The sequence below is a fragment of the Rhineura floridana genome, chromosome 8 (genome assembly GCF_030035675.1).
Source record: "Rhineura floridana isolate rRhiFlo1 chromosome 8, rRhiFlo1.hap2, whole genome shotgun sequence".
NCBI classification, from domain to species: domain Eukaryota; kingdom Metazoa; phylum Chordata; class Lepidosauria; order Squamata; family Rhineuridae; genus Rhineura; species Rhineura floridana.
In genome coordinates, this window is record NC_084487.1 from 121,402,049 (window position 1) to 121,429,757 (window position 27,709).

At 43.2% G+C, this 27,709-nt stretch overlaps 1 protein-coding gene across 2 annotated transcripts in view; it reads left to right on the forward strand.

The window, feature by feature from the left end:
- Positions 1-10,645: 10,645 nt before the first annotated feature.
- SEMA3D (semaphorin 3D) overlaps positions 10,646-27,709 on the forward strand; it is a 241,906-nt gene continuing 224,842 nt past the window's right edge. Inside the window, exon 1 of one of the 2 annotated variants that reach the window (XM_061582310.1) lies at positions 10,646-11,508. In XM_061582310.1, coding sequence (XP_061438294.1) covers positions 11,119-11,508 — 390 coding nt within the window. In that variant the 5' untranslated portion in view covers positions 10,646-11,118. The remainder of the gene's footprint in view (positions 11,509-27,709) is intronic. The other variant, XM_061582313.1, reaches the window with a different exon arrangement.

Genomic DNA, 27,709 nt, shown 5'->3' on the forward strand with positions numbered 1-27,709 from the left:
GAATCATAGAATAGTAGAGTTCGAAGGGACCTATAAGGCCATCAAGTCCAACCCCCTGCTCTGTGCAGGAATCCAACTTAAAACAAAATGCCTGCTGACAGCTCGGTAGCCATCCTTTTTGTCATTTAATGTCCTTTCTGTCCAGCCCTTTCCAAAACAAGATCAGTCTGTACTAGCTCCATCAGGTACCTCTCAGACTCTACTTTGTTCAGTCCTGTGGATATTGTCCTTACTGGGCCGGTCCACACTTCTCTTCAAGCCTGCTTGGACCGTGTGGCTATCTGCAGGAGCAAGGCTTCTTCTTCAACCTAGCTGGATTTGTTATCTCTGCCTCCTCTCTTCATCTCCCTGTTTCTCAGCTATGTCTGTTGTTTTCTTCAGATTAGTCAGGATCCTTGAAGAAAGCACAAGCCAGTGTAATCCAGAAAGGATTCCCCCCCATTTTTGAAAGGTTCTTGGAAGGGTTCTAAGAAACCTACAGTGGGAGCTGGACTTGGTTGAAAACTGCCCTTACCCGGGAGCTTCTTTGTTACTCTTTCCCATGAGGCAGATGCAGCTAGCAGTCTCTTCATACTGAAAGGATGTACCAACCACTTTTTGTTCTTCTGCCAGAAACCCTGGACTCAGCTGCCACCATACACTCACAGTTCACGGTAAAACTCAGCAAGCAGCTTTGCATTTAAGCTCCCTCCCCCTCATGAATTTAGGCTTCTATTGAAACTTTGCCTGGTTTCCTAGTGCCCCTAGGGGTGTAGTCATCCAGGGTCCTGGGGGGTCTTAGATCCCTTACTTTTTTGAGATCCAGGTCCCAATAGGGTCCCTATGTCTCCAGCATCCTACACTCCATCTAAAGCAATCTCTCCATCTGTCTCTTGTCTCTTTCTCTGTAATTGCAACTGTTTAACCTTACAGTCCAGGCAACATTGGTTTGTGTAGCCAGTACAGTTTGCATTCAACTAACAACCTAACTAGTTTATATTTCTGTATCATTACTTCAAGCCACAAAGCCATTTTACTTGTTATCTGCCATGTTGTGAAAATCAATATTTTATATTCATTTAGTAAGCAAGATAATATTGATATTTCTAAAGTAATTGTGTCCATTACAATAATCTCAGTGGAATGCAATTGCTTCCAGAAAACATAGTTAAAGTGATACTTTTGTGAACACGCATGTAAGGTTCAGGGCCATATCAATATGTGCAGAGATACATGTCCGCACTCATGAATGCTTGCCTTGCAAGAATGAAGATGGCTTGCTGCAAAAGAAATAAAATACCACAAAAATAGAGTTGCTTGACAATAAGGTCAAAAAAGGCTGAAATAGTATTTAAACAGAGTAATTGCAAAAATACATAGTGCTTTTTCATGTAAATGTGTCTCAAAAAACTCACAGTGAATCTTTGTTGGAATGACCACCAAAATGTTCAAATCTGAATTCAGACATGAAGCAAAGGCTGCACAACTTGACCTGAACTTCAATTTTTTGGATTTGAACCACAGATCTAGTTGTGGCCTAGTATTAGGTGAGAAAGATTACATCGCTTTGTTGTGTTGGACAACTGCCTTTGATGAAAATCCTACAGGGTCATGATCATAAGCTCACTCATTCAGATATCTGCTCTTCTGTAATAATGGGGCTTTCATGTTGTCAGCACTGGAATCTTCATAGAAATAGTATCCAGGCACCATTATAATTACTTGCTGTGGCTAATACTTGTTCTCAAGCTTAACACAATAACTGCTTCTGTCAGGAGGCAGCAATGTACTAGAAGCAGTTACAATTAATGTGAAATAAAATAATTTTGTGTGTGGGAGAAAATGCAGTTCAGTCTTCTCCATGGACACCAAAGACGTAGCTAATGGAAATGTTGCTACCACGCAATTATTTTCTTTCACTAGATCCTACCTTTCAGAAGAGGGACTGCTCCTGTCTCGGGTGGTGGGGGGCAGAAGAAGGGACCATCACCCTCCATATGTTCAGCCCTGCATAACTAGCTGTAGCCTGCCCTTGACCTTGGCACCAAGCTCACATAGCTACCTTTGACTCATATAGCTATATAAAGCTCAGCCACTGCTAGCTTACTGATCAAGGATGTGGTCAGTATTGGTAGGCTAGGATGAGAACCCCTTTAACACGATTAAAGGCATAAAAAAGGGTCCTTGTGATTTTTTCCTAAATGGATTCTATAGAAGGAGCTGTGCGTGGTTGGATCAGAGGAGGGAACCGTTCTTTCTCCCTTCAGGCTATTGATAAACCAGGCTCGTAAATAGCAATTGGCCGCATTGCATGCGGCAAGTAAGAAATGAGTGATCCCACTGAAGTTCTTGTTTCAGCAGTAAGGTTCAGTTCATATTTAAAGGTGAACCTACTGTACCTAATTTGCACTTTCCAAAGCAATACATTAACTGAAACATAGCCATCCTTGGAAAAAATGCGCTTCTCAGAAAATTGCAATGCAGTTCTCTAGCCAAGAAATATGTACAAAATGCACATACTAGTATATATATAAAATGTATGTATTCTTGAAAATAACTTACAAAAACACATTATATTAGGCAAATTGCTTTGCAAAAAATGTGCATGTTAGGCACAATTGTATACAGAAATGTATATATTGTGAGAAATTTGCTGGTGAATGTTCGTGAGGACTTTTTAAATGCAAACTGATGTGGAAATGTGGAAAATTGGAAAAACGAGAAACTGAGAAAAGCAAAAATTGGCATATTTGCCTATTCTTACTCACAGTACTCACCTTAAATACAAGAAAAGCGTCATAATCCCAAAGTTCTTTTCTATCTTAGATTTTAATAATAGCAGAGAAGATCTCCCACCCACCTGGTGGCAGGTCCTGCTATACTGGCAGTAGAGGGAGGGAAACATTTATGTGTGGGTGCCCCTGTCTCTTCCTCCTTGCAGTTCACATCCTGCATGATACATGAAAGCTGCTCCAGCAGTGATAGAGAGCCCTGGAAAATGTACTGATGTAATCAGGCTGTATGTTTCAACATCACCACTTCACAACATTGGCAGACGGCTTTGGGGGGAGATAAAACTCTGATAAAAAGGATGTTACATTATGCATCATGTTTAACTGAATGCTCCTCAGAAGATGCAAGAGGAGATGCAGGTCAATCAGCATCCACGGCTTTATAGTAACAGGCAGATTGTGCTAAGTCCCTGACTCCAGTAATTCAAAATCCCCTCTGCTAAGTGAATCTTTCTTTCTTTCTTTCTTTCTTTCTTTCTTTCTTTCTTTCTTTCTTTCTTTCTTTCTTTCTTTCTTTTCTTTCTTTCTGTCTGTCTGTCTGTCTGTCTGTCTGTCTGTCTGTCTTAGATGGCATTCAATTGCAAAACATGCATTTATTTGTAATACTTAGAGATCTGTGGCATTTGTCCCTTTATTTTACAGTGATTTCTGCGGTCCTACTTATGCAGATGGATATCCATGGAAACTCCACAGAGTGCTATGAATATCAGCAGCATTTTCAAAAAATTTCTGACAAACATGTATGCGTATTTTTTTCCTCAAGAAAAAAACTGTGTTTTTTTTCCTTCCTGCTTGCTTGTGCAACAGTTTGGACATGCAGCTTATGCTCCTGGGAAGTTTATGTTTGTTTATTAAATTTATATCCTGTCCTTTCTCCCAGAAGGGGTTCTGCACTAACTGTACCCTGTCTAGTCCCTACATAAAGGCTTCAAGGTGCGAGCAACTGACACACATTATTCTCTACAGTGCATCCTGAGAAGTCTCTTCCCAGTACATGTGTAAATGACAGGCTAATACTACAGGTATTGTCAATTTCACCTCTGCAGTGGAAGGGATTTTCCCACTAGTTTTCCCACTGCTCTTTTGCATTATCTAAATCCCCACCACAGGGGTTGGAAAGAAAAGCAATGGAACTAGCACTGGCTGAAAAACATATTTGTTCTCTACAAACAGCCAAAGCAACTGGAAACAGATTTATTTTTTTTACATGCTATGGTATAAGTGTATTGAATATGTACATGATACAGAAACAGGGCAAATAGTACCACAGATACGTGACAGACTTTGGTCTGATTTAATTAGATAAGAAAGGGCAGGTGGTAAGAAACTTAGGAACATCTTAATGTCATGCATTTAACTACACTATTGTAAGCCAGGACATTAAAAAGGCTTTGATGATCTGTCTGGCATTGTTACAACAAACTGCCCATTTGCTAATGCGCCTCTCATACTGGGAGGCATTGTTTTGACATATCATTTTGTATGTTGGGTTATTTTGAAATAATAGACATGATGATGACACTGATGATTTTAAAAACTGAACAAACTTTCTTCCAATTTTCCAATGAATTCTTAGTCCCTTGCAGTCCCACCCCGCAAAGATGAAACTGATGAGAGATTTTAAACCCATTGTCAGTTTGCAAGAAAAGGACTTCTTCAACATACCGTGGTAGGAGAGTGTGTGGGGGGCAGGGGGAGCTTATCAGTTTCGCAGCTTTTTTTTACAGCCTTTGCACACAATCCTCCAAGCTTGTGCAAGATGTTACATATCCGACACCATTTTTTTCCTGAGTCTTATGCATAAGAATCTGAGAGTCCAGCTGCTGATACATTTTTTCCACTACAAAAAAATAAATCAGATAAAATTGGATATATGGAGGGTCTGGGATACTTGTCTGCATCAGCAGAATTACAATATCTGCATCAGAAATCAAACCTGGCAGATTACTGTAGTATTCCTAGAATTTGTACAAACAATGCATGCACTATGCTTCAAAGTTTAAATAATAATCTTGCTATTTGAACTATGCTAATTTTAACATCCCACCCATAGTCCATTTTCCACATTTATTTTGCTCCCTGGTTTTGGTTTTGGTTGTAGATTGCCAGCCACTTTGGTCAGGGACTGGTTTCATTTATCCTTTCTTAAAGAGCGTAGTGCACTTTCTTAAACTTTAAATAATGCATTTGTCTGACTAACATGAAACACATAGATTAACTGCAGGCAAAGCTGGCCCTACCATTAGTCTAGTTAATTACATTGTTGCTAGATGGAGGACAGATTTGCACAGGGTTGGCCCAAGATATTTGTTGCCTGAGGCTAGGGGTGAAATGGCACCTCTGTCATACACGTTCAGAAGTTGGATGAGAGAGGTGGCATTTAATCTGTTGCCTCAGGGAACAAGTATCTTGGGCCACCCCTGTGCAGATCTGTCCTCCATGTACCCCAATGTAAGATTAACCTTCATGCAAACCTAGCAAAACAAACCACCACACTGGCTGGGGGAGATTTGTACCCCAACAAGATTTCCAATGGAAGGATGGGTAACTTTGTCCCCCAGAGACAATTTTTTCTGTGTTATCAGCACAAGTGTGCTTAACAACACCAAAGCCCCCTAAGCCCCCCAAAAAACTTGTTCAGAAGGAAAAAAGTAAGTGGTTACTGGCTGAAATTTGGGGGTGTTCTACAGACTAAAATTTGTGAAAATGTCCTAGAAGGACATCCCCATAAGTCTACTTATGTGTAAATTAAACAATGAAAAGTGCACTTGGGGTCAAAATGGACCCCAAAGGTCAATGTTATTTATCCAAAATGTTGATTTATCTTACATCATTTGGGTATATGAAATTGTATTATAAATGCCAAGCAGCCAAAAGATGGTCAGCATCTTCTGTTTGAGAAGTATGTTCTTTATGTGACTATCAAATAAACAAAAAAGAAGCAAATCTCATAGTTATATTGTTTTTGTTTATTCCCTCTACATCCTAAGTATGGTAAACATTGTGTTATAAATACTGTTTTTATAATCAGGTTAAATTAAATCAGGGCTTCAGTAGCACTAGTGAAGCACTATGTGAGAGACCTCATTTCACATCTCGCATTGCAGTAAAAATTGTTTTTACATTTTTTGCTTTTACTGTCCTTTATATAATGGAGGTCAAAATGATACTCTAACATGAACTGGAAGACGTAATTATGTCATATGATTACACACCAACTTTCATTCGGATATTTTCAAGGCAAATACCACATTGCAGAGTGTTTTCATCTTTCCTGCCCCATTGGAAAATGGGTGTGGAGGTTTAGGTGAGGCCATGAACTTGAAATATAGGATGTTATTTTGAAAATACACATCAGATTTCATCCTAATATCTCAAACTCCGAGGTATATATTGCATTATTGAATACTCTGCATTTTCCTTTCCCTCAGCTGAAACTTAGTGTACAGATTGAGCGGCTGCTTGAATTTCAAATATATAATTATGTTTTAAATAACATACATACTACAGTTTGTATCCAATGTTAGTCAGAGCAGACTCAATTAAATTAGTGGATATGACTACCTGATATCCATTAATTTCAATGGGTCTACTCTGAGTGAAATTTAGTTGGCCATAACCCTATGTTTCACCGTGATTTCTAAGTGTTGTCTCAGATATCACATTGCTCGCCAGGAATCATTTTGATGTTATTCTCAAACTTTTAAAACTGACTTGTTTTATCTATGCTATTTGCTTTTATGGTGCTTTGTATTTTTTTTTAATCTCTATTTTGCTTTTATGTTGATGTTTTAAATTGTCTTTAATGTTTCTGTTTGCCTGTTTTAAACTTCATTTATCATTATTTTGATTTATTGTAAGGCATTCTAGGAATTCATTGGGAGGTATAACTCCAATAAATAAATAAATGTTTTGCATCTCTCCAGCAACTATCAAAAATAGGTGCAGGAGTTACATTGGGATTCATTCAGGGCATTGCCCTGAATATAGGCACCAATTTTTATTCAGATGTTTCAGTGTTAAAGAGAGATCACATTGTGTCATAATTGTTCCATCTTCCACTTGAAAACTGGTGTTGGGATCAAGCTGGATCTGAACCTGAAATGCAGAATTGTGCCCTGAATGTGCATACCAAATTTCATGTCTATAATTCAGTATCCCATGGAGTTATCACATTACTAAAACAAAACAAACAAACCCCAACAACTGTCAAACAAATGCAAAGCCAAAGAGGCTAGCCAGCTCACAGATTTCTTTGGGGGGGGGTGCAGTTACAAATTTCTGTTTTGCTTGCACCTTACTTCACAGGATATAAAAGACTGGGGCATGATATATCCTGGAGATGCAGTAGTGGTAATTAAGCTTTAATGATTGTTTTAACCTCATTTATATAATGTAATTTTTACATGTGTTATGCTGTAAGCCATTCTGAGCATGGTCATTGGTCTTCTTATCATTTCTGAACTATCCCAGCTTTGTATATAACATCTCAGTACTGCAGCATATGACAGAAATGGCAGGTCATTTTATACTTTTAAGATTAGGGATCAGCAATCTGACCCCTGGGGAGTACCAGCGGCCAAATCCGAGATAAGAGGAGCATGTGGATTCAGTGTAGGGGGAACAAGAACAATAGCAACTGGTTTATATTAGGATCTGTACATCCACAGTGCCTCTATCCTGCCAGGCTCAATTTATGGGCCCTCATCCAACCCACCACTGAGTGCAGGTGCCAGTCCAGGGCTTGCATGGCTACTCCTGATTCAGATGTTACAAAGAAACAGAGCTCGGTATCATCACTGGACTAATGACAACTCATCCCAAATCTCCTAATGAACACTCCCAACAGCTTCATGTAGATGATAAACAGCACTGGGGACAGCACTGCTGCAAGGGAGCCAAGAGATAATCACTCAATGCTATTTCTTTATTTAATTTATATCCTGCCCTTCCTCCCAGAAGGAGCCCAGGGTGGCAAACAAAAACACTAAAAGCACTTTAAAACATCTTAAAAACAAACGACTTTAAAACAAAACATCTTAAAAACATATTTAAAAACACGGTTTTAAAAAACATCTTAAAAAGCTATTCCAGCACAGACGCAGACTGAGATAAAGTCTCTACTTAAAAGGCTTGTTGAAAGAGAAAAGTCTTCAATAGGCACCGAAAATATAACAGAGATGGTACCTGTCTAATATTGAAGGGGAGGGGATTCCAAAGTGTCAGTGCCACAACACTAAAGATCAGCTTCCTAAGGTGAACAGAACAGACCTCCTGATGTGATGGTATCTGCAGGAGGCCCTCACCTGCAGAGCGCAGTGACCGACTGGGTGTATAAGGGGTAAGATGATCTTTGTCTAACACAACCCTGGAATTAGGATCAAAACCACTGTAAAGCAGTGCTCCATATGCCCATCTCTCACAGAGTCAGTTCAGGAGAATACCATGGTTCATGGTGTCAAAAGTCTCTGAGATATCAAGTAGTAACAGGGTTGCATTCCCCTTGACCTTCTCATGATAAAGGTCATCTATCAGGCAGACCAAGGCCAATTCATTCCCATAGCGGCCATTCTCCCATGGCAGAATTGCCTTCTCCCACATCAGTGGCAACCAATCATGATGGCTAAATGCTACCTCCAGGATCAGAGGCAGCAGTTGCTGGAGAACAGCAGAAGATATACCTTTGAGTCTTGCTTGTAGGGTTCTCAGAGGCATCTGTTTGGCCTCTGTGGAGGACAGGAAGCCAGAGTGGACAGACCTTTGGTCTGATCCAGCAGAGCTCATCATATGTTTGTATCCTCTTGTCAGTATCTGTGATGAAGGGAGGCATTCTCTTTCTGTCCCTGAAGTGACTGTAGGAGGGGGAACAGGCTCAGACAGACAGACAGCTATTTCTGAGCTCAATCTTCCACCACTGCATGATCACTTAACATACAGCAGTGGACAAGAGGCTGCCTCCCTCATCCGCCTTCCTTCCCCCAGAATCCTTTCCAGGTTCCAACTTGTACACAGTATGTAGAGAAACATCTGTTACTGTTGATTTACTATCAATGCAACACTGAGTAGTCATTGTTTTTGTGCAACACCAGCTCCAGAGAGGACCCTTTACGATATGGAATGAGTCACACATTCACATACAGCACTTAACATGTCATCCTTTGAGGACTCAGAACAAACAAAAAGCTAAACAAAAGCTTTTTATTGGACCAGGCAGCAATTTTGCATAGCAGCCTTGTAGCCAACCCTTAGAGCACCAAGTTTGAAAGCAACTGAAACAGGGTATCTGTTACACTCACACTGTCAGTTTCACGACACCCTTGTAGCCATACTTGTGCCACAACACATACAGCCGCATGTCAATATGCTGGTAATGGTATAAAGAGGGAAGGATTGCATGTTCCCACATCCAAAATGCTAAGAAGAGGTATGGGCAATGTCTGTACTGGCCAAGCCTATCGGAAGCAGACTCAGACTGTATTTTTCTCCAGTGTGTTTAATGAAAAACTTCAGTTTAGAGCACCTCATGGATCAGCTTACAGGTCACACAAGATTCTGCACCTCTACACAGCATGACCAGGCATGTCTACTCAAAGCTAAGATGTTGTGGCAGCAATTAGTCACACCCCCTTGCAAACCCTTGCTGGCTTTGTGCAGACTCTTTCTACTTGCACAAGGAAGGTGTCACAGAATGGGAAGGCATGTGAGCGCTCCCCCTAGTTGGAAAAGTGGGGGCCAGCTGAGCCTGCTGGTGCAGTTGTCTGTGTGTCTGGGGCAACGGAGGTGGTGGCGGCACCTCATTGAGGTCCTCCTTCTCTAGAGGAGGTGTGCGCAGTGGCTGCAGCTGGAGCAAAGAGGGGGTGAAAGGGAAGAGAAGGGGCTGGCCAGCACCCCTCTGTTGTAACTGGAGCTAAGGGGGATGAGATGTCACTGTCAAAAGGGGTGAAGCCGTCTGTTTCAACACTTTCTTGTTGCAAAGCACTAGGATCCTCCCCTGGGTCCCATCCTGGATCTTCCTCTTCATCACTCCAGGAACCTTCCACAGGGCTCATGGCAATATCCCCACAACCAGTTGCCAACAGCCCCAGCCAATGTGGTCTATGGCTAGGGACGACAGGGGGTATAGTCCGACAATATCTGGGCAGCTACAAGCTCAACATCCCTGGGCTAAACTGCCATGGGCATCTGATGAAGTGGATTCCTATCCACAAAAGCTCCTGGCATAATAAATTGGTTGGTCTTTCTGGCACCCCAAGACTCTTTGCTGTTGCTTTTCCTTGCAAATATAGGGGCTCCTCCAGAGGACCTGTTTATCGAGCATTCATCTTGATTTGCCTCCTCAAAGCTTATGCGGAGGTTAGACTTTATTGCATATTCATTCACATTGACTTGTGGGGCAGTTATACAACAAGGAGTATTCATTCCAATTGGACTGTGAGGTGTTTACCCATCTTCCCATTAATAATTTATTCACCCTACACTTTTTGGTGCATTTCCCCATCACGTTCCTACAAAAAAAAAGGGCTTCCTTTTATTGACAGGGTGCTTTTGTTGCACTAAGGCCACATTCTCATCCACTTAAATTCTGCACATCTAAATTGCTGCTATGTGCTTCTGCAAAACAATGACAGTCTGGAGGCACCCAAGTTATGACAAGATTAGATTTTGAAAACAGGTAAGAAAAACAGGCAAACAATCCTCGCAGATTCTATGCATGGAAAGGCGGGTGTGCGTAAGAAAGAAATCTAAGCAAATAAATAAGACTGCACTGGAGATCACTCTGAGATTTCCTGAAACAAAACAAAACATAAGCAAACCCTCAAGCAGGGTTTGCTCCCGGCTCTGACAGGCTCCACCTTTGCGCTCAGGAGACCTGAGATGGTTTGGGGCGGGGAGGAGAGAGACTCACACGTCTCCCCTCCAAATCTTCCCCAGACACAGATTTTGGAGCCCCATCTGTGAATCAAAGGCCTCTTTGGAAAAAAAAAATCAAGAAGAGAGGCTTCCTCATCAGCCCGGCCCCTGACGAAGCCAACGCCGCTCCCAGCAGCAGCAGCGCCGGTGCACCTTTCCCCGAGTCTCGCAGCCTCGTCTCTTGCAACAACCTGCAAACTTCGGGGCGCTGAGAGCGCGTGGCCTCCGGGGCTACCCTGGACTGGAGGGGATCGGCTTAATAATAATAACAATGATGATAGCAGTAGCAGCTACCACAGCCTGGTCGTTCTCTATTTAGAGAGGGCCGCTGGCCTGGCTCTGGCCAGCCGACGCTGGGTGACCCGGTCTGGAGTTGGCCCAGGGACAGCCGCCTGGCGCGAGGACTTGCTGCTGCCGCTGCTGCTGACACACGTGGATGAAATGTGCCGTCGTCTGCCGGGAGGAGAAGACGCCGGCCAAGTTGCTGGAGGGCGTGTGCGCCAGAGAAACTGACACTTGGAAACCGCGGCCTTGGACCAGGAGAGAGAGAGCGCGAGAGCATCGGAGAGGAGAAGAAGAGGAGGGGAAAACAAGCCGCTTCTGTCTGAAGTTTTCCAAACTCGGAGAATCGCGTTCGCTGGCAGGCGGCGGCAGCACTGCAGCAGCGCCCTCTGTTCTCCGGCTCCGTGAGCGCCGCGGCTCTCTCGCTGGCTTCTCCCAGCCGCTCGCCAACGCCAGGAGCCGCTTTGCCCGTCAGGACAGAGGCGCCGCGCGTCTGCCTCCCGGGGCAACTGACAGAGCCGGCGAGATCCCCCGCAGGCAACAAGTAAGTCCCAGGCGCAAACCTTGTCCCTGTCCCTTCTCCGCTGCAGAACGCTTCGCTGACTTACTCTGGGGAAAGGGACGTGCCTTGTTTTCCCTCCCTCCTGTTAAAGTGCGCGTCGATGCACTCGTTGAGCCGCTGCGTGTGGGTGTGCGAACGCGTTCACAAGCGTCGCGTGAGTTGCAAACCAACCGGGAGGGGTCGGTTTTTAAGCGAGCGAGCGAGAGTCGTTTTTAAAGTGTGTGCTGAAAGGCCAGCTCTCTGCAAGGAGAGAAGAGCTGTAATCTGCAATAATGATAAAAACACATTTCCCCACTACGATTTGCAAGTGCTGCTATAACTCCTCGGGGCAACGGTGGCTTGCCCGCTGATTGACCCCAACCCTCCTCCCGTAACGCCTGGACTCGTTCCTGCAGCGGGATCCTAAGGCTGCAGTCCTATAGGCCCATTGAACTCAGGACCTAGCGGGTTCTTATGGCGGATCCTGTGAAGCTTTCCTCGAACGCACGCCCCGCTGTGTCTGGTGGGCACTTGGTAGTTCAAGTCCGTGCGCGCAGCCTTCAGTGGTTTGCATCGACGGGCCACCAAAGTGGGAGCATTGCAAGGAGCGGAGCAGGTTCATTTCGAACCGAAACACCCCTAGCCACCCCTAGGGGGAGGAGGTCTAATGGAAAGATCTTGTGTACTCAACACTACCTTGCAGTCGTCTCGGACAGGCTGAACTGCAAGCGGTGTTTCATCATAGGAACCCAGTAAGGTGGGATTCACTTGAAATGAAAGGGATGATCATCGGGATTGGTGGCGCCTAGGCAGTCCTGTAGAACTTCTCCATCCAGAGGAGTCTTCTCCCCACCCTTTACCCCTCCTCCTGTTAATTTTGTGGCATTTAGGCATCAGTTGCCTTTGGGTGCGTGCGCTTATGTAAATTCTGAGGCCCGGTGCCAGAATGAAGGCCCACTGAATCGCATAGTAAACATGCACAGAGTTATCGGGACGATTGACCTTATCAGTGGGGCTTGTCTTGGGCTAAACGTGCATATAGCATCAAGCTATGTAACTACCAGTTTAAGCACACCTCCTAGGAGTAAATCTGGCTGAACAGGGTAAGGCATATTTCAGAGGAAACACGTTTAGGATTGTGCCAGAAATCTGGGATCAGCTTATAGGGTGGGGGACGCAGAGTGAAGGTTAAGCGTCCCCAACCTGGTGCCCTCCAGATGTTTTCGACTGCCGCTCCCTACAGCCACAGCCAGCACAGGTGTGTCTGCTGAGAGAGGTGGGGGTTGTGGTCCAAAAGATCTGGAGGGCTCTAGCTGCTCCGTCTGCACTATTGGCAGTAAAACAGAGCAACTGCATCCGTACTACTGAGCGAAGCGATAGATGGGCTCTGCAATAGACTGCTGTAGCATAATGATGGGTATAGCTGTACCAGGACTGTAATGGAATTGCTTACGGGTGCCGGGCTATGAGCAAGGATCCTTGACTGGCAACTTTTGTGGCATTCCCATTCAAAGCTTCATGCTGAGCGGCAGCAGTCTGCAAAAAAGCCCACACTGCATTGATTAGTGCTGGATCTCTTGGGGAGGATTTGTATTAGAAGGATTTTGCAGCTGCTGCAGCAGCAACAGTGTTCAGTATTGGAAGCTCTGGCTCCATCATTTCCTTGAAGAGCACAGATGCCTCCTACTCCCATATGATGCAGAGAGGCAAGTTCTCAGCTTTGATCTGCAGAAGCATTCTTCAGTTTCTCTCTTGCTGAAGTGCTAATTCCAGGCACACCTGGCCGCAGCTCCTCCAGCAACTTTCCTCTAATACAGGTGAGGTCAAAGGGGTGCCCTCCAGATGTCATGGGAGTCCAGCTTCCACCAGCCTCAGCCAGCTTGGGCAATGGCCAGGGATGATAGGAGCAATAGTCCAGCAACATCTGGAGGGCACCACATTGGCCCCCACAGCTCTAACAGTAGGTAGGGCAGGGCTAAACTCCTCTCCCTTATGGTGAGAGGAGAAGGCAAGAGATCTTAAGCTAGAGGGGAAGCTACTCTGAGAAAGAAGACAGAATATTAGAAGGGTGGCAAAGCTTTTAAAAAACTTTCTAATAGCAAGAGCTGCCCTTTACAGATGGTGGGATGGAGGTATTTCATCAGAGGCTGGGCCAGCCATCTATGAGAGATTCTATAGTTGCAAGATTCCTGCACTTGGGCAAGGGGTTGGACTAGATGACCTCCAAGGTTCCTTCCAGCTCTAAATCTCTATGCTTCTCAAAGGTTTGCTTGCATGCGAGCTTCTAGTCCTCCTCTTCCTCCTCCTCAACATCAAATCTAAACATGTGGATAAATCATAAGATCATAAGCTATGCATAGAACTGAAAGAAAAATAACGATTATTTATTTTTGTCAATTTTTAAAATTTATTACATTTATATCCCACCTTTCCCCCAAGGAGTTCAAGCTGGCATGCATGGTTCTCCTTCCTCTCATTTTATCCCTACAATACCCCTGTGAGGTAGGTTAGGCTGAGAGATTGTGACTGGCCTAAGGTCACCCAGGAAGCTTCATGGTGGAGTGGGGATTTGAACTCTGGTCTCCCAGGTCCTAGTTCTACACTCTAACCACTACACCACACTGGCTGTCGTGAGATAAGAACTACCCCCCCCCCCAAAAAAAGAAGGCATGTTGGTAAAAAGAGGAACTAACTCCCAGCTTCTCTTCTGAGTCTGGTGATGGGACTGGCAGGTTTCTTTAGAGTTTCTGTGTTCATTCCTCACAGCACGCATCCTTCCTGCTGCGCAGGGATATGAGTGACTTGCACCTTCCTAAAAATGACACAACAATATTGAATATTGAGATGAATATTTGGGAACACATCCAAGGTGAAAAGCCATCTACAGATGTTATAAACAAACAAGCAGTTGTTAATATATAAAATAATTAGGAGAGGTGGGATCTGTATCCCAGAGAAGGACGCTGTGGAGAAAATGCCAGTTTAAGGGCCTTTCTCTTGAAGGACTCAGATTTTTGCCTAACAAAATGGACTGGTCATTTCATAGTTTTCTTCACCTCGCCTTCTATGCATCTGGCATGTACCTAGCCAAGAAATAATTGTTGATGGGTCTTGCTACCTGGAGTAAATGGGCCGTATCCTTCCATTTTTCTTCCTTTCTTTGGGTGCTAACTGCATGCCCACTTCCTATGTGTCAAATATGTACCATGCCAAAGTCTGCCGCAACTCACTTGACTGTGGGAAGATTCCTTTCCATTTGGGAGAGGCTGAGAGCAACTTCCTACTGCCTTGTTCTTGATTGATGGGTCAAGCTGCCCTTCACCCCCCTATCCTGAGTCTACAGGATTCAATAGTGCAATATTTTGCTATGGTAAATTGCCATTTGAACATTACAGTCACTCATGCTTCCTTGTAAGTGGGGGGATGCTTTGGCTCTCCAGATGCTACTGAACTACAACTCCCATGAGCCCCAGCAAGCATGGCCAGTGGCCAGGGATGATGGGAGTTGTAGTTCAGCAACATCTGGTGGGCTACAGGTTCCCCACACCTGCTCTAAAACATACCAAGGAGAAAATCCTGTGGAACTCAATGAGACGTCTAAGTACACATGGTTAGGACTGCATTGTTACAATTAACTTCCAAGTTTCATTTAAGGAACGCAGCTAATTTTGTTTCTTTTGTGCCTGTAGTCTGATTTCACTCTTTCCTGAGATTGGACCTACTCTCCATGCCCCAATAAAGTTTTTGTAATTTGGACCGGTTGACTCAGTACCTTGATAGTCCAGGGATCTTTTCTCCCCCACGAAAGGTCTTTTAAAATAAATAAATAAATAAATAAAGCTGCTGTATGCTTAGACCAAGGGTAAGGATGGATTAGATTTCTCTGGTGATGAAGATGAGAGAATTTGAGCTGTTTCTCCCACCTTGGTCTGGAGTTGACTTGAGTGCCTGTTACAATCCCTCCTGCCCTAGAGTTGTCATGGTAGGAAGTGGCAGCTATCATTAAGCGATCAGGAGACGTCTTTCAGGGTCTGTAGCATTCTTTCCCTAGTTCCAGCAAAAACAGTGGTCAGCAACTCTTGTTCTGGCAATTGCCATTCCCTGAATGGCCAACATGAAGTGAGAGGCCTTTCCCCTGGGGTACGTTTCACTGAAATAAATGAGATTCACTTGAAATTAAATGGGTTTGGGCTTGTGGTGGAAAAGTGTAATATATAGATCGCTTTTAAATCTGTATTAAACTTGCTAAGTTATTATAGACTATCTATTACTTTTTGCCCACAAACTGATTTTACTAAGCTTGTAAAATCTCTTGCATATAATTCAGAGTATTGCTGAAGAATGACTGTTTTACAGTTTTAAGTAACAATTTCCAGAGCGTTAGCCATGTTAGATTTTGGCAGCAAAAAAACCATAGAGATGTATTGATTTAGGTAATTTATATATCACCCTTTGCAGATGCCACAAGGAGTGTTACAATAAAAGTAAGTAAGCATATTAAAAAACACAATTCATTAAAAAAAACCTCAATGACAAATTACTGAATGGCAATTAATAGTAGCAGGAACCATTAGGTCTCTTATCCTCCAAATGCTCTCTGAAAAAGATGTGTCTTGAATAACCACATGCAGCCATAAAGAGATGAGGCCAAATGCACCTCAGTAGAAAGAGAGTTCCATATACAAAGAGCTACCACTGAAGAAGCCCTTTCCCAGTCCCTTATTCTGAGTACCTCATCCTGTGTAAAGATCACCAGAAAGGCCTTATCTGCTGCTCTTAAATCATGGGTAGGTCAATATGGGAGAAGGCATTGTTACAGATATTTGGGTCCTAAACTGGTTATGTTATATTCACTAATAGGCAAAAACACCTTGCTGCTGAAGAACGTACCTATAGCCAACAGATATTTCTATCAAACTTTTAAAAGCAGCGAAACTAGGCAGCTATAGTGAATGTACCGGGGGAGCAGGAAATGTGACCTCCTCTCTGAGATATTGTACTACCCTACAAATTTGTCAAAATGCAAACACAATTTGGGTTGGTCTTTCACAGTCCAATCCATTTTCTGTGTACCTTGGAAGAATTTGGTAACATGTGCCTCTGAGCATATGGTGAGTGGTGGCAACACCTGCCATCTCCAAAGATGGAGAATTACATTTTTGTATGTTTGTTAGTATCCTTGCTTTGCTACTTTCCTATGTTATTATTGTTTCTACAGATAATCTAACCCAGAAAATTATATTTCTCTCATTAACCATCCTAGAAATCTGTGTCAAATTTATTTTCATTACTTTCAAAGCCTTATGGCATATGGTGAATGCCATATGATGGTGAAGACAGCCTTTTGCATTTCAAACCGGAGATTATGTTCTATTTAATAATAATAATAATTTTATTTGTGAGTCGCCTATCTGTCTGAATTAACGTACACTCTAGGCGACGTACAATAGCATAGTAAAATACAATATACAAATCAAAAAGCCATACTCATCAGTTAATCTAAAACCAGTCTTCAATTAATACATCATAAAAACTAATCCACCCCAGCAATTCTATAAGCCTGCCTGAATAGCCAGGTCTTTAAGGCTCGGCGAAAACCCATCAGGGAGGAGGCATGTCGAAGGTCGAAAGGAAGGGAATTCCAAAGGGTGGGGGCCACAATCGAGAATGCCCTCTCTTTGGTCCGCACCAGCCTAGCTGTTTTGACTGGTGGGACCGAGAGAAGGTCTTGTGTGGCTGATCTTGTCTGGCGGCATAATTGGTGATACTGGAGGCGTTCCTTCAGATAAACTGGGCCGAAACCATATAGGGTTTTAAAGGTCAACACCAACACCTTGAATTGGGCCCGGTAAACAACTGGTAACCAGTGTAGGTCTACTAACACTGGAGTGATGTGATCCCGGCGACGGCTATGCTTGATCAAGCGTGCCGCCGCATTCTGTACCAGCTGCAATTTCCGGACTGTTTTCAAGGGTAACCCCACGTAGAGCGCATTACAGTAGTCTAAGCGAGAGGAGACCAGGGCATGTATCACTCGTGGGAGCAGATGTATAGGAAGGTAGGGTCGCAGCCTCTGTATCAGGTGTAATTGATACCAAGCTGCCCAGCTCATCGCCGAGACCTGAGCCTCCATGGACAGCTAGGAGTCGAGAATGACCCCTAGGCTGCGGACCTGGTCCTTCAGGGGTAATCTCACCCCATTGAGCACCAAGTCTATATCTCCCAACCTTCTCTTGTCACCCACGAGCAACACCTCGGTCTTGTCGGGATTTAGTTTCAGCCTGTTCTCTCCCATCCATCCACTTACGGACTCCAGGCACTTGGACATGGTGTTCACAGCCAACTCTGGTGAGGACTTAAATGAGAGATAGAGCTGAGTGTCATCCGCATATTGGTGACACTGCAGCCCAAAACTCCTGATGATAGCTCCCAGCGGTTTCACATAGATGTTGAATAGCATGGGGGAGAGGATAGAACTCTGTGGCACTCCACAATTGAGAGGCCAAGGGTCTGAAACTCATCCCCCAATGCCACCCGTTGATGCCTGTCTGAGAGATAGGAACGGAACCACCGTAAAACAGTGCCCCCTATTCCTAATCCCTCCAGGCGATTTAAAAGGATACCGTGGTCAACGGTATCGAAAGCCGCTGAGAGATCCAGGAGGACGAGGAAGGTATATTCTCCCCTATCTAACGCCCTCCTCATATCATCCACCAGAGCGACCAAGGCTGTTTCAGTTCCATGTCCAGTCCTGAAGCCCGACTGGAATGGATCTAAATAATCTGCTTCATCCAAGTGTGTCTGTAACTGTTTGGCCACCACTCGCTCAATCACCTTGCCCAAGAATGGTAAATTAGAGACTGGGCGAAAGTTATTTAACTCTTGGGGATCCAAGGAGGACTTTTTCAAGATGGGCTTTATCACTGCCTCCTTGAGGGCTGATGGCATTGCACCCTCTTCCAAGGATGCATTTACCACTGCCTTGATCCCTTCGCCCAGTCTCTCTTTTTTTATTTTGGGTGTGTTAATAGTTGAATGAACAGTTTGATGCAAAATCAGAGTGATTACAATATGTTGCTGCTTAAGCAATGAATGTAGCTGTTGGAAAAAACAAAATTGGCCTGCCCAAGATGCATGTTTTGAGCCTGCTATGCTTAAACCATTTCACTTAAGGAAAGGTGGGCATGGTCAATTAAAAACATAGAGCACACCTCGAAATTTACTAGAATATATTTCACCTCTTACTGTTTTATCTTGTGCAAACTGGGACATTCCTCATGTCCATTGGAGACTATTCTGCAGAACAGTCAGTGCCATTATTCCACAATTGTTTATTTTTTAGTGTTGCAAAGTGTTGCTGTACTTCACATATTCACAGAAACAGAAGCAAAAGAGAATTATTTACTATAGGAAACTTCACTAAAATTGCAAAGTAAACCCAACATCTTTAAAGTGACTATCTGAACTCTATCAACTGTCTTAATATTGTTGCTTCCTCCCTGCTAAAACAAGATCAGCACAGCACATGTCTTGTTTCTGTTATTTGGGCTGATTGGGGGAGGGAGAGTGAAGGAAGGGCAAGGGAAGGGGCCAAAGGGAGAAGATAGGAGGGGGGAGGGAGGGAGGGTAGGTTCGAGCATTTTGAGTTCAGTGAGATTTATTTCTGTACAATCATGCTTAAGAAATGTGAAACTGACCTTGGGGAGGGGCAGGGAGGGGGAAAGAGGGGGAAGGGGGAGAGAAGGGGAGGAAGGGTCAGGGTAGGAAGGAAGGGGGAGGGGACAGGGAGGGGAAGGAGATTGGGTATGTGGGCACAGGGCAGAGGGAAAGTCCCTTTCCTTTCCAAAAGGAAAACATTGTGAACAGTATCATTGTTTTTCAGGGTTTCTTCACCTTTGTATTCTACAGCAGGCACATGTAGTCTTCCACCCAAATTTAAACTAAAGCTGTCCCTGGCCACAACCAAAGTTGTCCCTGGCCACAATCACACCAGATCTTTATTTCACTTTAGACAGTCATGGCTTCCCCCAAAGAATCCTTGGAAGTGTGATTTGTGAAGGGTGCTGGGAGTTGCTAGGAGAGGACCTATTCCCCTCACGGAGCTGCAATCCCCAAAAGAGGGGCTGACTGTTAACCCACTCTGGCCACTGGAGCTCTGTCAGGGGAATAGGAGTCTCCTAACAACTCTCTGCACCCTTCACAAACTACCCTTCCCAGGATTCTTTGGGGGAAGCTATGACTGTCTGAAGTGAAATAAATGTCTGGCATGGGTGTGGCCACCTGATTAGCCAAGCCAAACAACTGTAAGTATGGCTTTTAGAACACTGACAGTTCTTACTAATCATGTCTGACGCTATAGTAGATGTCAGAGTTAACTTTCTTAAATTAATTAAAAATCAGTGTTGCATTTTTAAATTTTTGAACTGTAGAAGATGGTCAAAGTATGGGGCAACGTCAGTAATTGGATTACAGGTACTGTGTGAACATGGCTGATTTTTAATAATTTCAACAGATTATGAGACGATTGACAGAAAATAGACCAGAGGGCTCTGGAGTTCATTTTGAACTCTCGATTCTCTCTGACTGTTTTGTGTATCACCATGAAAACTTAGATGGTTGTTAAGCAAGCCTTTCTGAGTTCCAGACTATACATTTTGTAAGGTTTTGTTTTGAAATGAGTTTATGGGAAGCAGCAGAATGGCATGGGGGTATTTTCAATTTAACATTGTGGATTGCAAAAATCTATACTGGCTACAGTGTACACCCACTCTCATGGCTGTATAATTATGTTATGGTTTATTTCTATGCTGCCTTTTGGCCAGAAAGGCCCCAAGGCAGTTTACAAAGAATACACACAAATACAAAATAAAAGTAAGAAGAAATGTACAAAAATGTAAGACAACAAAATCTTAACATTTTAAATAAGTAAGAACAACTAAAAGCCGAATACATTCATCTTCTTGGGAAAGAGAAGCATTTTAAGTTACACTGATTTACTTTTTAAAATGTTTATTGTATTGGATTGATGATTGTATTTTAGTATTATTTTGTTATTCATTGTATTTTTATGCTATTTTATGTTCACCGCCCAGAGAGCTATTGCTAGTCGGGCGGTATATAAATTTAATAAATAAATAAATAAATAAATAAATAAATAAATAAATAAAGAGGTGAGGGGGCAAAGCAGGTGGAAAAGTTTGGCCATTGATGGTCCCAGCATAGTCTCACTCCTGCAGCAATATCTCTCAGTCACAGCTCCGCCTTCTAAGGATTCAGCAGAGGAGTGAGGCAAAGCTGGTGGAAAAGTTTTATACAGCAGAGTAAGCACCTTGAATTGGGCCTGGAAAAAAATAATATGCTTAGGGCTTGCTTCCCCTGCCAACATTCTTGTTGCAGCATTTTGCACTAGTTGCAATTTCCAGACTGAGTTCCAATTTCCAGATTGTTTTCAAGGGCAGCCCCATGTAGAGCACATTACAGTAGTTCAGCTTCGAATTTATGTGAGTATGAGTGACAATGTCTAAGATGTCCTTCGCCATAGTTGGTGCACCAGCCAAAGCTGGGCTTGGGCACTCCTAGCCACTGAGGCCACATGAGTCTAGAACAGCCTTTCCCAACCAGTGTATCTCCAGATGTTGTTGGACCACAACTCCCATCAGCCTCAGCCAGCATTGCCAATGGTCAGGAAGATGGGAGTTGTGGTCCAACAACATCTGAAGGCACACTGGTTGGGAAAGGCTGGTCTAGAGTGAGAAAGATGATTCCAGGAGCAGCTTCAAACTAAACACCTTCTCCTTCAAGGGGAGTGCAACCCTATTAAGAATAGGTAATTCTGCCATCTCCTGGATATGGGAATCACCCACCCACAGTACTTCCATCTTTTCTGGATTCAGCTTCACTTTGTTGGCCTGCATCCAGTCCATTAAAACCCACAGACGCTGGTTCATGACTTCCACTTCCTATCCTAATACTCATGGAACAGAGAGAGAGAGAGAGAGAGAGAGAGAGAGATGCGTGTCATCAGCATACTGCTCCAAATCTGCAGATGAATGTTCCCAGGGGCTTTATGTAGACGTTAAATAACACCTATTGTACCTTAACGACTAATACATTTATTACTGTGTAAGTGGTGTCGATTGCATCTGATAAAGTAGACAGTCGACCGTGAAAGCTTATGCCTTAATAAACATGTTCATCCTTAAGATGCCACAGGTTCTTGTTTGTTTTTTGTTTTAAGCAAAGCAACCAATGTTTTTTCCTTCACCCTTTAATGTTTTATGTTTCTAGTGTTGTGATACTGTGATGTGTGTATATGAAAAATCTTTTTACAAATGTATGATGAATTAATATTTGAAAAATAAGTAGCTGCATCGATCCTTTAATCTCAGCAATTTAATTTAAAAATGTGATATGTGAGCTTTTGTATTATGCAAGATTTCTCAGACTCGGTAAGAGCTCTGTGTAGGTTGAGAGCCCAAATACCACATTGTGAACCTTTAATAGTTGCAATGTAGGTGCACAATACCTCTGAATGAAATATTTTTCTGTGTTTTAGGTTTGCTTGCTTTTCTCTCTGAATAAATACCTCCCTATTCTTCTGCATTTACGGAACAGTCTAGCTTTTTTGAGTTGAACCTCCATGAAATGAGAAGTAAAAGCATAACATTTTTTTTTAAAAAAATGCCAGACTCTCACTCGTTTCCGTGGAGTTAGGTGTCTTATGGTGTATACATGTCTGCTCACAAGAAGGAAGCCCCACTGTTTTTCTGTTGAAATTATTCCCATGTAAAAGTGCTTAGAATTGCTGCCTAAAGCTAGAATGGGGAATGTTGCTGGACTACAGTTTATTTATTTATTTATTTATTTGATTCCATTTCTATACCGCCCATAGCAAGCTCTCTGGGCGGTGCACATCAAGTAAAAACACAGCAAATACAATTTAAAAAACGACCTGGTCATCAGATTACAATTTAACTGTCTGTTAGAACATTAAGTACAAAATACTAAAATATTAAAAAATGTTAAAAAAAACATTAATATGTTAAAATGCCTGGGCAAAGAGGAAGGTTTTCACCTGGTGCCGAAAGGATAGTAGTGTAGGGGCCAGGCGAACCTCGTCAGGAAGGGTGTTCCAAAGTTCGGGGGCCACCACCGAGAAGGCCCTCTTTCTTGTAATCGCCTTCCGGGCGTCTCTATAAGTAGGCACCCGGAGGAGGGCCTTCGCTGTTGAGCGCAGTGTATGGGTAGGTTCATATCGGGAGAGACGTTTCATCAGGTATTGCGGGCCCGTGCCGTGTAAGGCTTTATAGGTTAAAACCAGCACTTTGAATCGGGCCCGGAAACATATAGGCAGCCAGTGCAAGTGGGCCAGAATCGTTGTTATGTGCTCCGACTGCTTGGTCCCAGTTATTAATCTGGCTGCTGCATTCTGCACGAGCTGCAGTTTCCGAACCGTCTTCAAGGGCAGCCCCACGTATAGTGCATTGCAATAGTCCAATTTCGAGGTTACCAGAGCATGAACAACTGAAGTAAGATGTTCCCTGTCCAGATATGGGCGTAGCTGGGCCACCAGCCTAAGTTGGTAAAAAGCACTCCGTGCCACGGAGGCCACCTGCGCCTCAAGTGACAAGGACGAGTCCAAAAGGACTCCCAAGCTGCGCAACTGCTCCTTCAGGGGGAGTGTAACCATAATTCCCATAATCCTTGGCCAGTGGCATGCTTGGGGTAATGGGAGTTGAAATCCAACAATATCTAGAGGGCTACAGGCTCCACACCCCTGCATGCCCCTCTGGGTTCAGAAGATCTAACCTCAAGGGGAGGGAATGTTAGGACTACAGCTTTATTCCCCCACCTATATCTTGATCAATTGTACCTGATTTAAGATATGCCTTCAGGAAGGGCTAACTTAACACCGTTTATTTATAAGGCAGAAGGTAGACCAGGGTCTACTTGTAGATGGCTGATTGATTTTAGATCGACAAGAGATTCCTAACCTAAACTGGGCTGCTGAAATGAAGCAAGATAACCAGCAATGGGCTTTTGTGTGAGAAGGCTGTGAGCTCCGTTCATTTCTGATACTGAAAACAGATCCCTGGGCTCAGAATGTGCCAGAGGCACTCTGCCCTTTAATTCTATTTGTATGGCTTTTTGCACCTGGCTCAGGTAGGTAGATCTTGGAGTTCTGATAAAAAAGGAAAAGAAGGTGGTTGATCCAACAAGTCTGAAGTCTGTTCCGTCTTGATTTATAGCTCCAAGGGATAGCTTGGATAGTAAAGGCATAGGCAGTGGGAATATCTTTTGCCTGATCTTCGTCTGTATCTTTTCTACTTTTTATAATGAGAAGTCTCTCCATTAGTATAATGCCACCTGCAGATACTATGCCTGGGGAAGGCACCCCTCGGAAAACAAGGTACTGTAATGTTCAAAGGCAAAGCCTCCCCGTTTTCTCAGATATGAAACCAGCCAGGTTGCGGCCCCCCTTGCTTCTTCTTGATCATCGCCCAGCAGGCAGAATCCAGAAGCAGAAGGAGTTGCTAAATGGAAACATACAAATACTGTAAATGTGTTACACATTTGCTTCCTTGTGTTCATGGAATTGCTTCGGCAGTTTATGAGCCACATTCAGAAAAAAAGGAAAAGAAAAACCCAAGCCTTGGAAGAGAGATCCAAGGGATACGAAAGGCTAAGCGCAGTGATTCCATTTAATTTATGTGAAGCAACCTTTAACTCCTCATCTGAGCTATTTTTACCTTTTTAATGGGGCCGCACCTCAGACATACTTCAGCAAAACCTGACATCTTTGTCTGGATGTCACATACGGTAAACTTAACAATGCCCGTGCTTAAAATAGCCCTAGAGTACACCCTTTCTGTTTCCTCTTCTTTCCCTCTGTTCATCCCCCCCTTTTCACGTCCATCCATGCTTCAGCTGAAAGTATCCAGTCAGACTATTTACTGTTCACGAACTGAAAGTTCAAGGATACTTCTCTTTCCACCAGATTCTACACTTCTCTGAGTATGGCAAAACAATTCTTGGCCCTTTAATGTATCAAAATGTACATTGCAATATGCATTTTAAGTATTTTTAAAAAAATAAAATTGGCAGGTTTTTAATTTAGAAATGAAACACAGGAGGCTGCCTAATACTGAGTCAGACCATTAGTCCATCTAGCTGAATATCATTTACTCTGACTGGCAGCAGCTCTACAGGTTAAAAGTCCAGGAGTCTTTCCCAACCCTACCTGGAGATGCCAAGGATTGAATTTAGGACTTTCTATGTGCCAAACTGATGTTCTGCCACTGAGGTATGGACCTTTCCTGTAACTTCATATGGCTATTTCCATAATAAAATTATGAGCAAAAAAACATGCAAAAGTGCTATGGACCAAAAATAGACAGATTTGTTTATTCCTAGTTTCAGCTAAGGAACAACCTTATTTAAACAATTCACTTTAAATTTCACAATAGGTTTTTTTCCCCCACTTCAGTAATTTTTTGCTGAAAAATAAACCTTACATTCAGTATGATTTTTTTGTTATTATTTATTTATTTATTTGTTTATTAGATTTATATCCCACCCTTCCTCTCAGTAGGAGCCCATTTGTATTTGTGAAATTATTTATAGGGCCTTTGGGGGCACAGCTCACTCAAGGGAACTTTCACAGCATAAAGACACCATTTTTTTAAAAAAAGGAGCAGCATTAACAATAACGTCAGTTAAAGCACAGATTAGTTAAAACAAGAGAATAACAGTATGTCCTGCAGAGAAGAGCTACCCATCTTAAAATAGCTCTCCAACAACTTTATTTAGGAGAAAATAGCCTAGTTTTTAAAACCGCAGCATGTATTTTAGTGTCTTTCAGTGGCAACTCTAATGAGCTTCCCTGCATTCTCAGTAAGCCTGTTCAGCATCTTGGGAAAAAGATTGGATCCAGGGAATCCAGTCATCCATCTCTCTTGGTTCCAGATTCGTTTTGGTGTTAACATGAAGGCAAATGAGAATGATTACAGGGCGTGTTGAAGTGTTGAGACCAGCCCCCATTATTGAGAGTGATTTACCATGACAGAACTCATGTTCCTTTCAAGCTTCACTTGTTGGCTTTCGTCTGATGGACTAGTTTGGGGTTTAGTTTTGAAATTAAGACAGATGTGGTTTTAATTGAATCATCCTTATCCAATATGCAAGCCAGTCCTTTGCAGACTGCGACATAGGCTAATTATGGTCCAGTTGGTGAACCTATGGGAGGGATTTGGCTTGAAGGATATTTTCATTCTAGTCAAGTTCGCAAGCAATCTTTTTCCATGTGCATTCTCAGATTGGAGCGAGCACTGCGTAATTTTAGGAATTGCTTTTCTCTTCCTAAAATCAGATATAATGTATTGTAAGAACTGGGAAGTCCCAACTCAAATCTTACCTAAACCATGAATGATCCCCCTTGTATGCAAAAACCCTCCGACACATGGTACATTAAGGGCTAAGCCCATTTTGAAGTCTACCCACGCTAATATTTGATATGCTAATATTCTCTGTGCAAGGCCGTCCTCTATTATTATTTTTATTTAAAAAGAGCTTTCAAATGTGTGTTAGAACAATCTAGCAAGAGTTACGTCACATCATTTGACAGTTTGCATCCTGCCTTATAAATGTTTGATTCTGCCTTTCTAATGTTTGTTCCTGTGCATAATAATGACTAGCTCTTGATGGCCTAGTCCAATGGTTTTTCACACTTTCTACCTTCAAGAAACTCTCTCTGTGTCAGTTTATTTATTTATTTCATTTCATTTATAAACCGCCCGTAGCTAGTAGCTCTCTGGGCGGTGTACAAAACAAAGTTAAAATACAATGTTACAGTAAAATCAATAACAAGTATCAACAAGATTTAAAACTAAAAACATTAAACATAAAACATTAAAACATTAAAATGCCTGGGAGCATAGCCAGGTCTTAACCTGGCGCCTGAAAGAAAGTACCGTAGGTGCCAGGCGGATCTCTTCAGGTAGGCTGTTCCACAATTCGAGGGCCACTACAGAAAAGGCCCTAGATCTAGTAACAGTCCTCCGGGCATCTAGATGGGTTGGTACCCGGAGGAGGGCCTTAGATACTGAACGAAGCACACAGGTAGGTTCATAGCGGGAGAGGCGTTCCACAAGGTATTGCGGTCCCACGCCGTGTATTTATTTATTTATTTATTATTTCAATTTATATACCTCCCTTAGCAGAATAGCTCTCAGGGCGGTGAACAACCAAGATAAAATACAATATATCATAGTAAAAAATCGCAAAAACTTGTACAAACAAACAACAGAAAGCACAACAAAAACGAAATACAACACAAATTAAGAAGGATACATGTTAAAAGTAGAAAGATTAAGAAAATTAAAAGATTAAAATGCCTGGGAGCATAAAAAGGTCTTTACCTGGCGCCGGAAAGATAGAAGTGTAGGCGCCAGGCATACCTCTTCAGGGAGGCTGTTCCACAACTCAGGGGCCACCACAGAAAAGGCCCTAGATCTAGTAACCACCCTCTGGGCTTCCCGATGAGCTGGTACCCGGAGGAGGGCCTTAGATTCTGAACGAAGTGAACGGGTAGGTTCATAGCGAGAGAGGCGTTCCACAAGGTATTGAGGTCCCACGCCATGTAAGGCTTTATAGGTCAAAACCAGCACCTTGAATCTTGCCCGGAAGCAAATAGGGAGCCAGTGCAGACGCGCCAGAATAGGTGTTATATGCGAAGACCGACTGGTCCTCGTCAATAGTCTGGCAGCCGCGTTCTGCACCAGCTGAAGCTTCCGAACTGTCTTCAAGGGCAGCCCTACGTAGAGCGCATTACAGTAATCCAATCTTGAAGTTACCAGAGCATGAACAATGGAGGCGAGGTCGTCCCTGTCCAGATAGGGGCGTAGTTGGGCTACCAGACGAAGATGGTAAAATGCATTCCGTGCCACCGAGGCCACTTGGGCCTCGAGAGACAAGGAAGAATCGAAAAGAACCCCCAAACTACGTACCTGTTCTTTCAGGGGGAGTGTAACCCCATCCAGAACAGGGTGAACATCCACCATCTGAGCAGGGAAGGCGTTCACCAGCAGTGTCTCGGTCTTGTCTGGATTGAGTCTCAGTTTATTAGCTCTCATCCAGTCCATTATCGTGGTCAGGCAATGGTTCAGCACATCAACAGACTCACCTGTAGAAGATGAAAAGGAGAAAT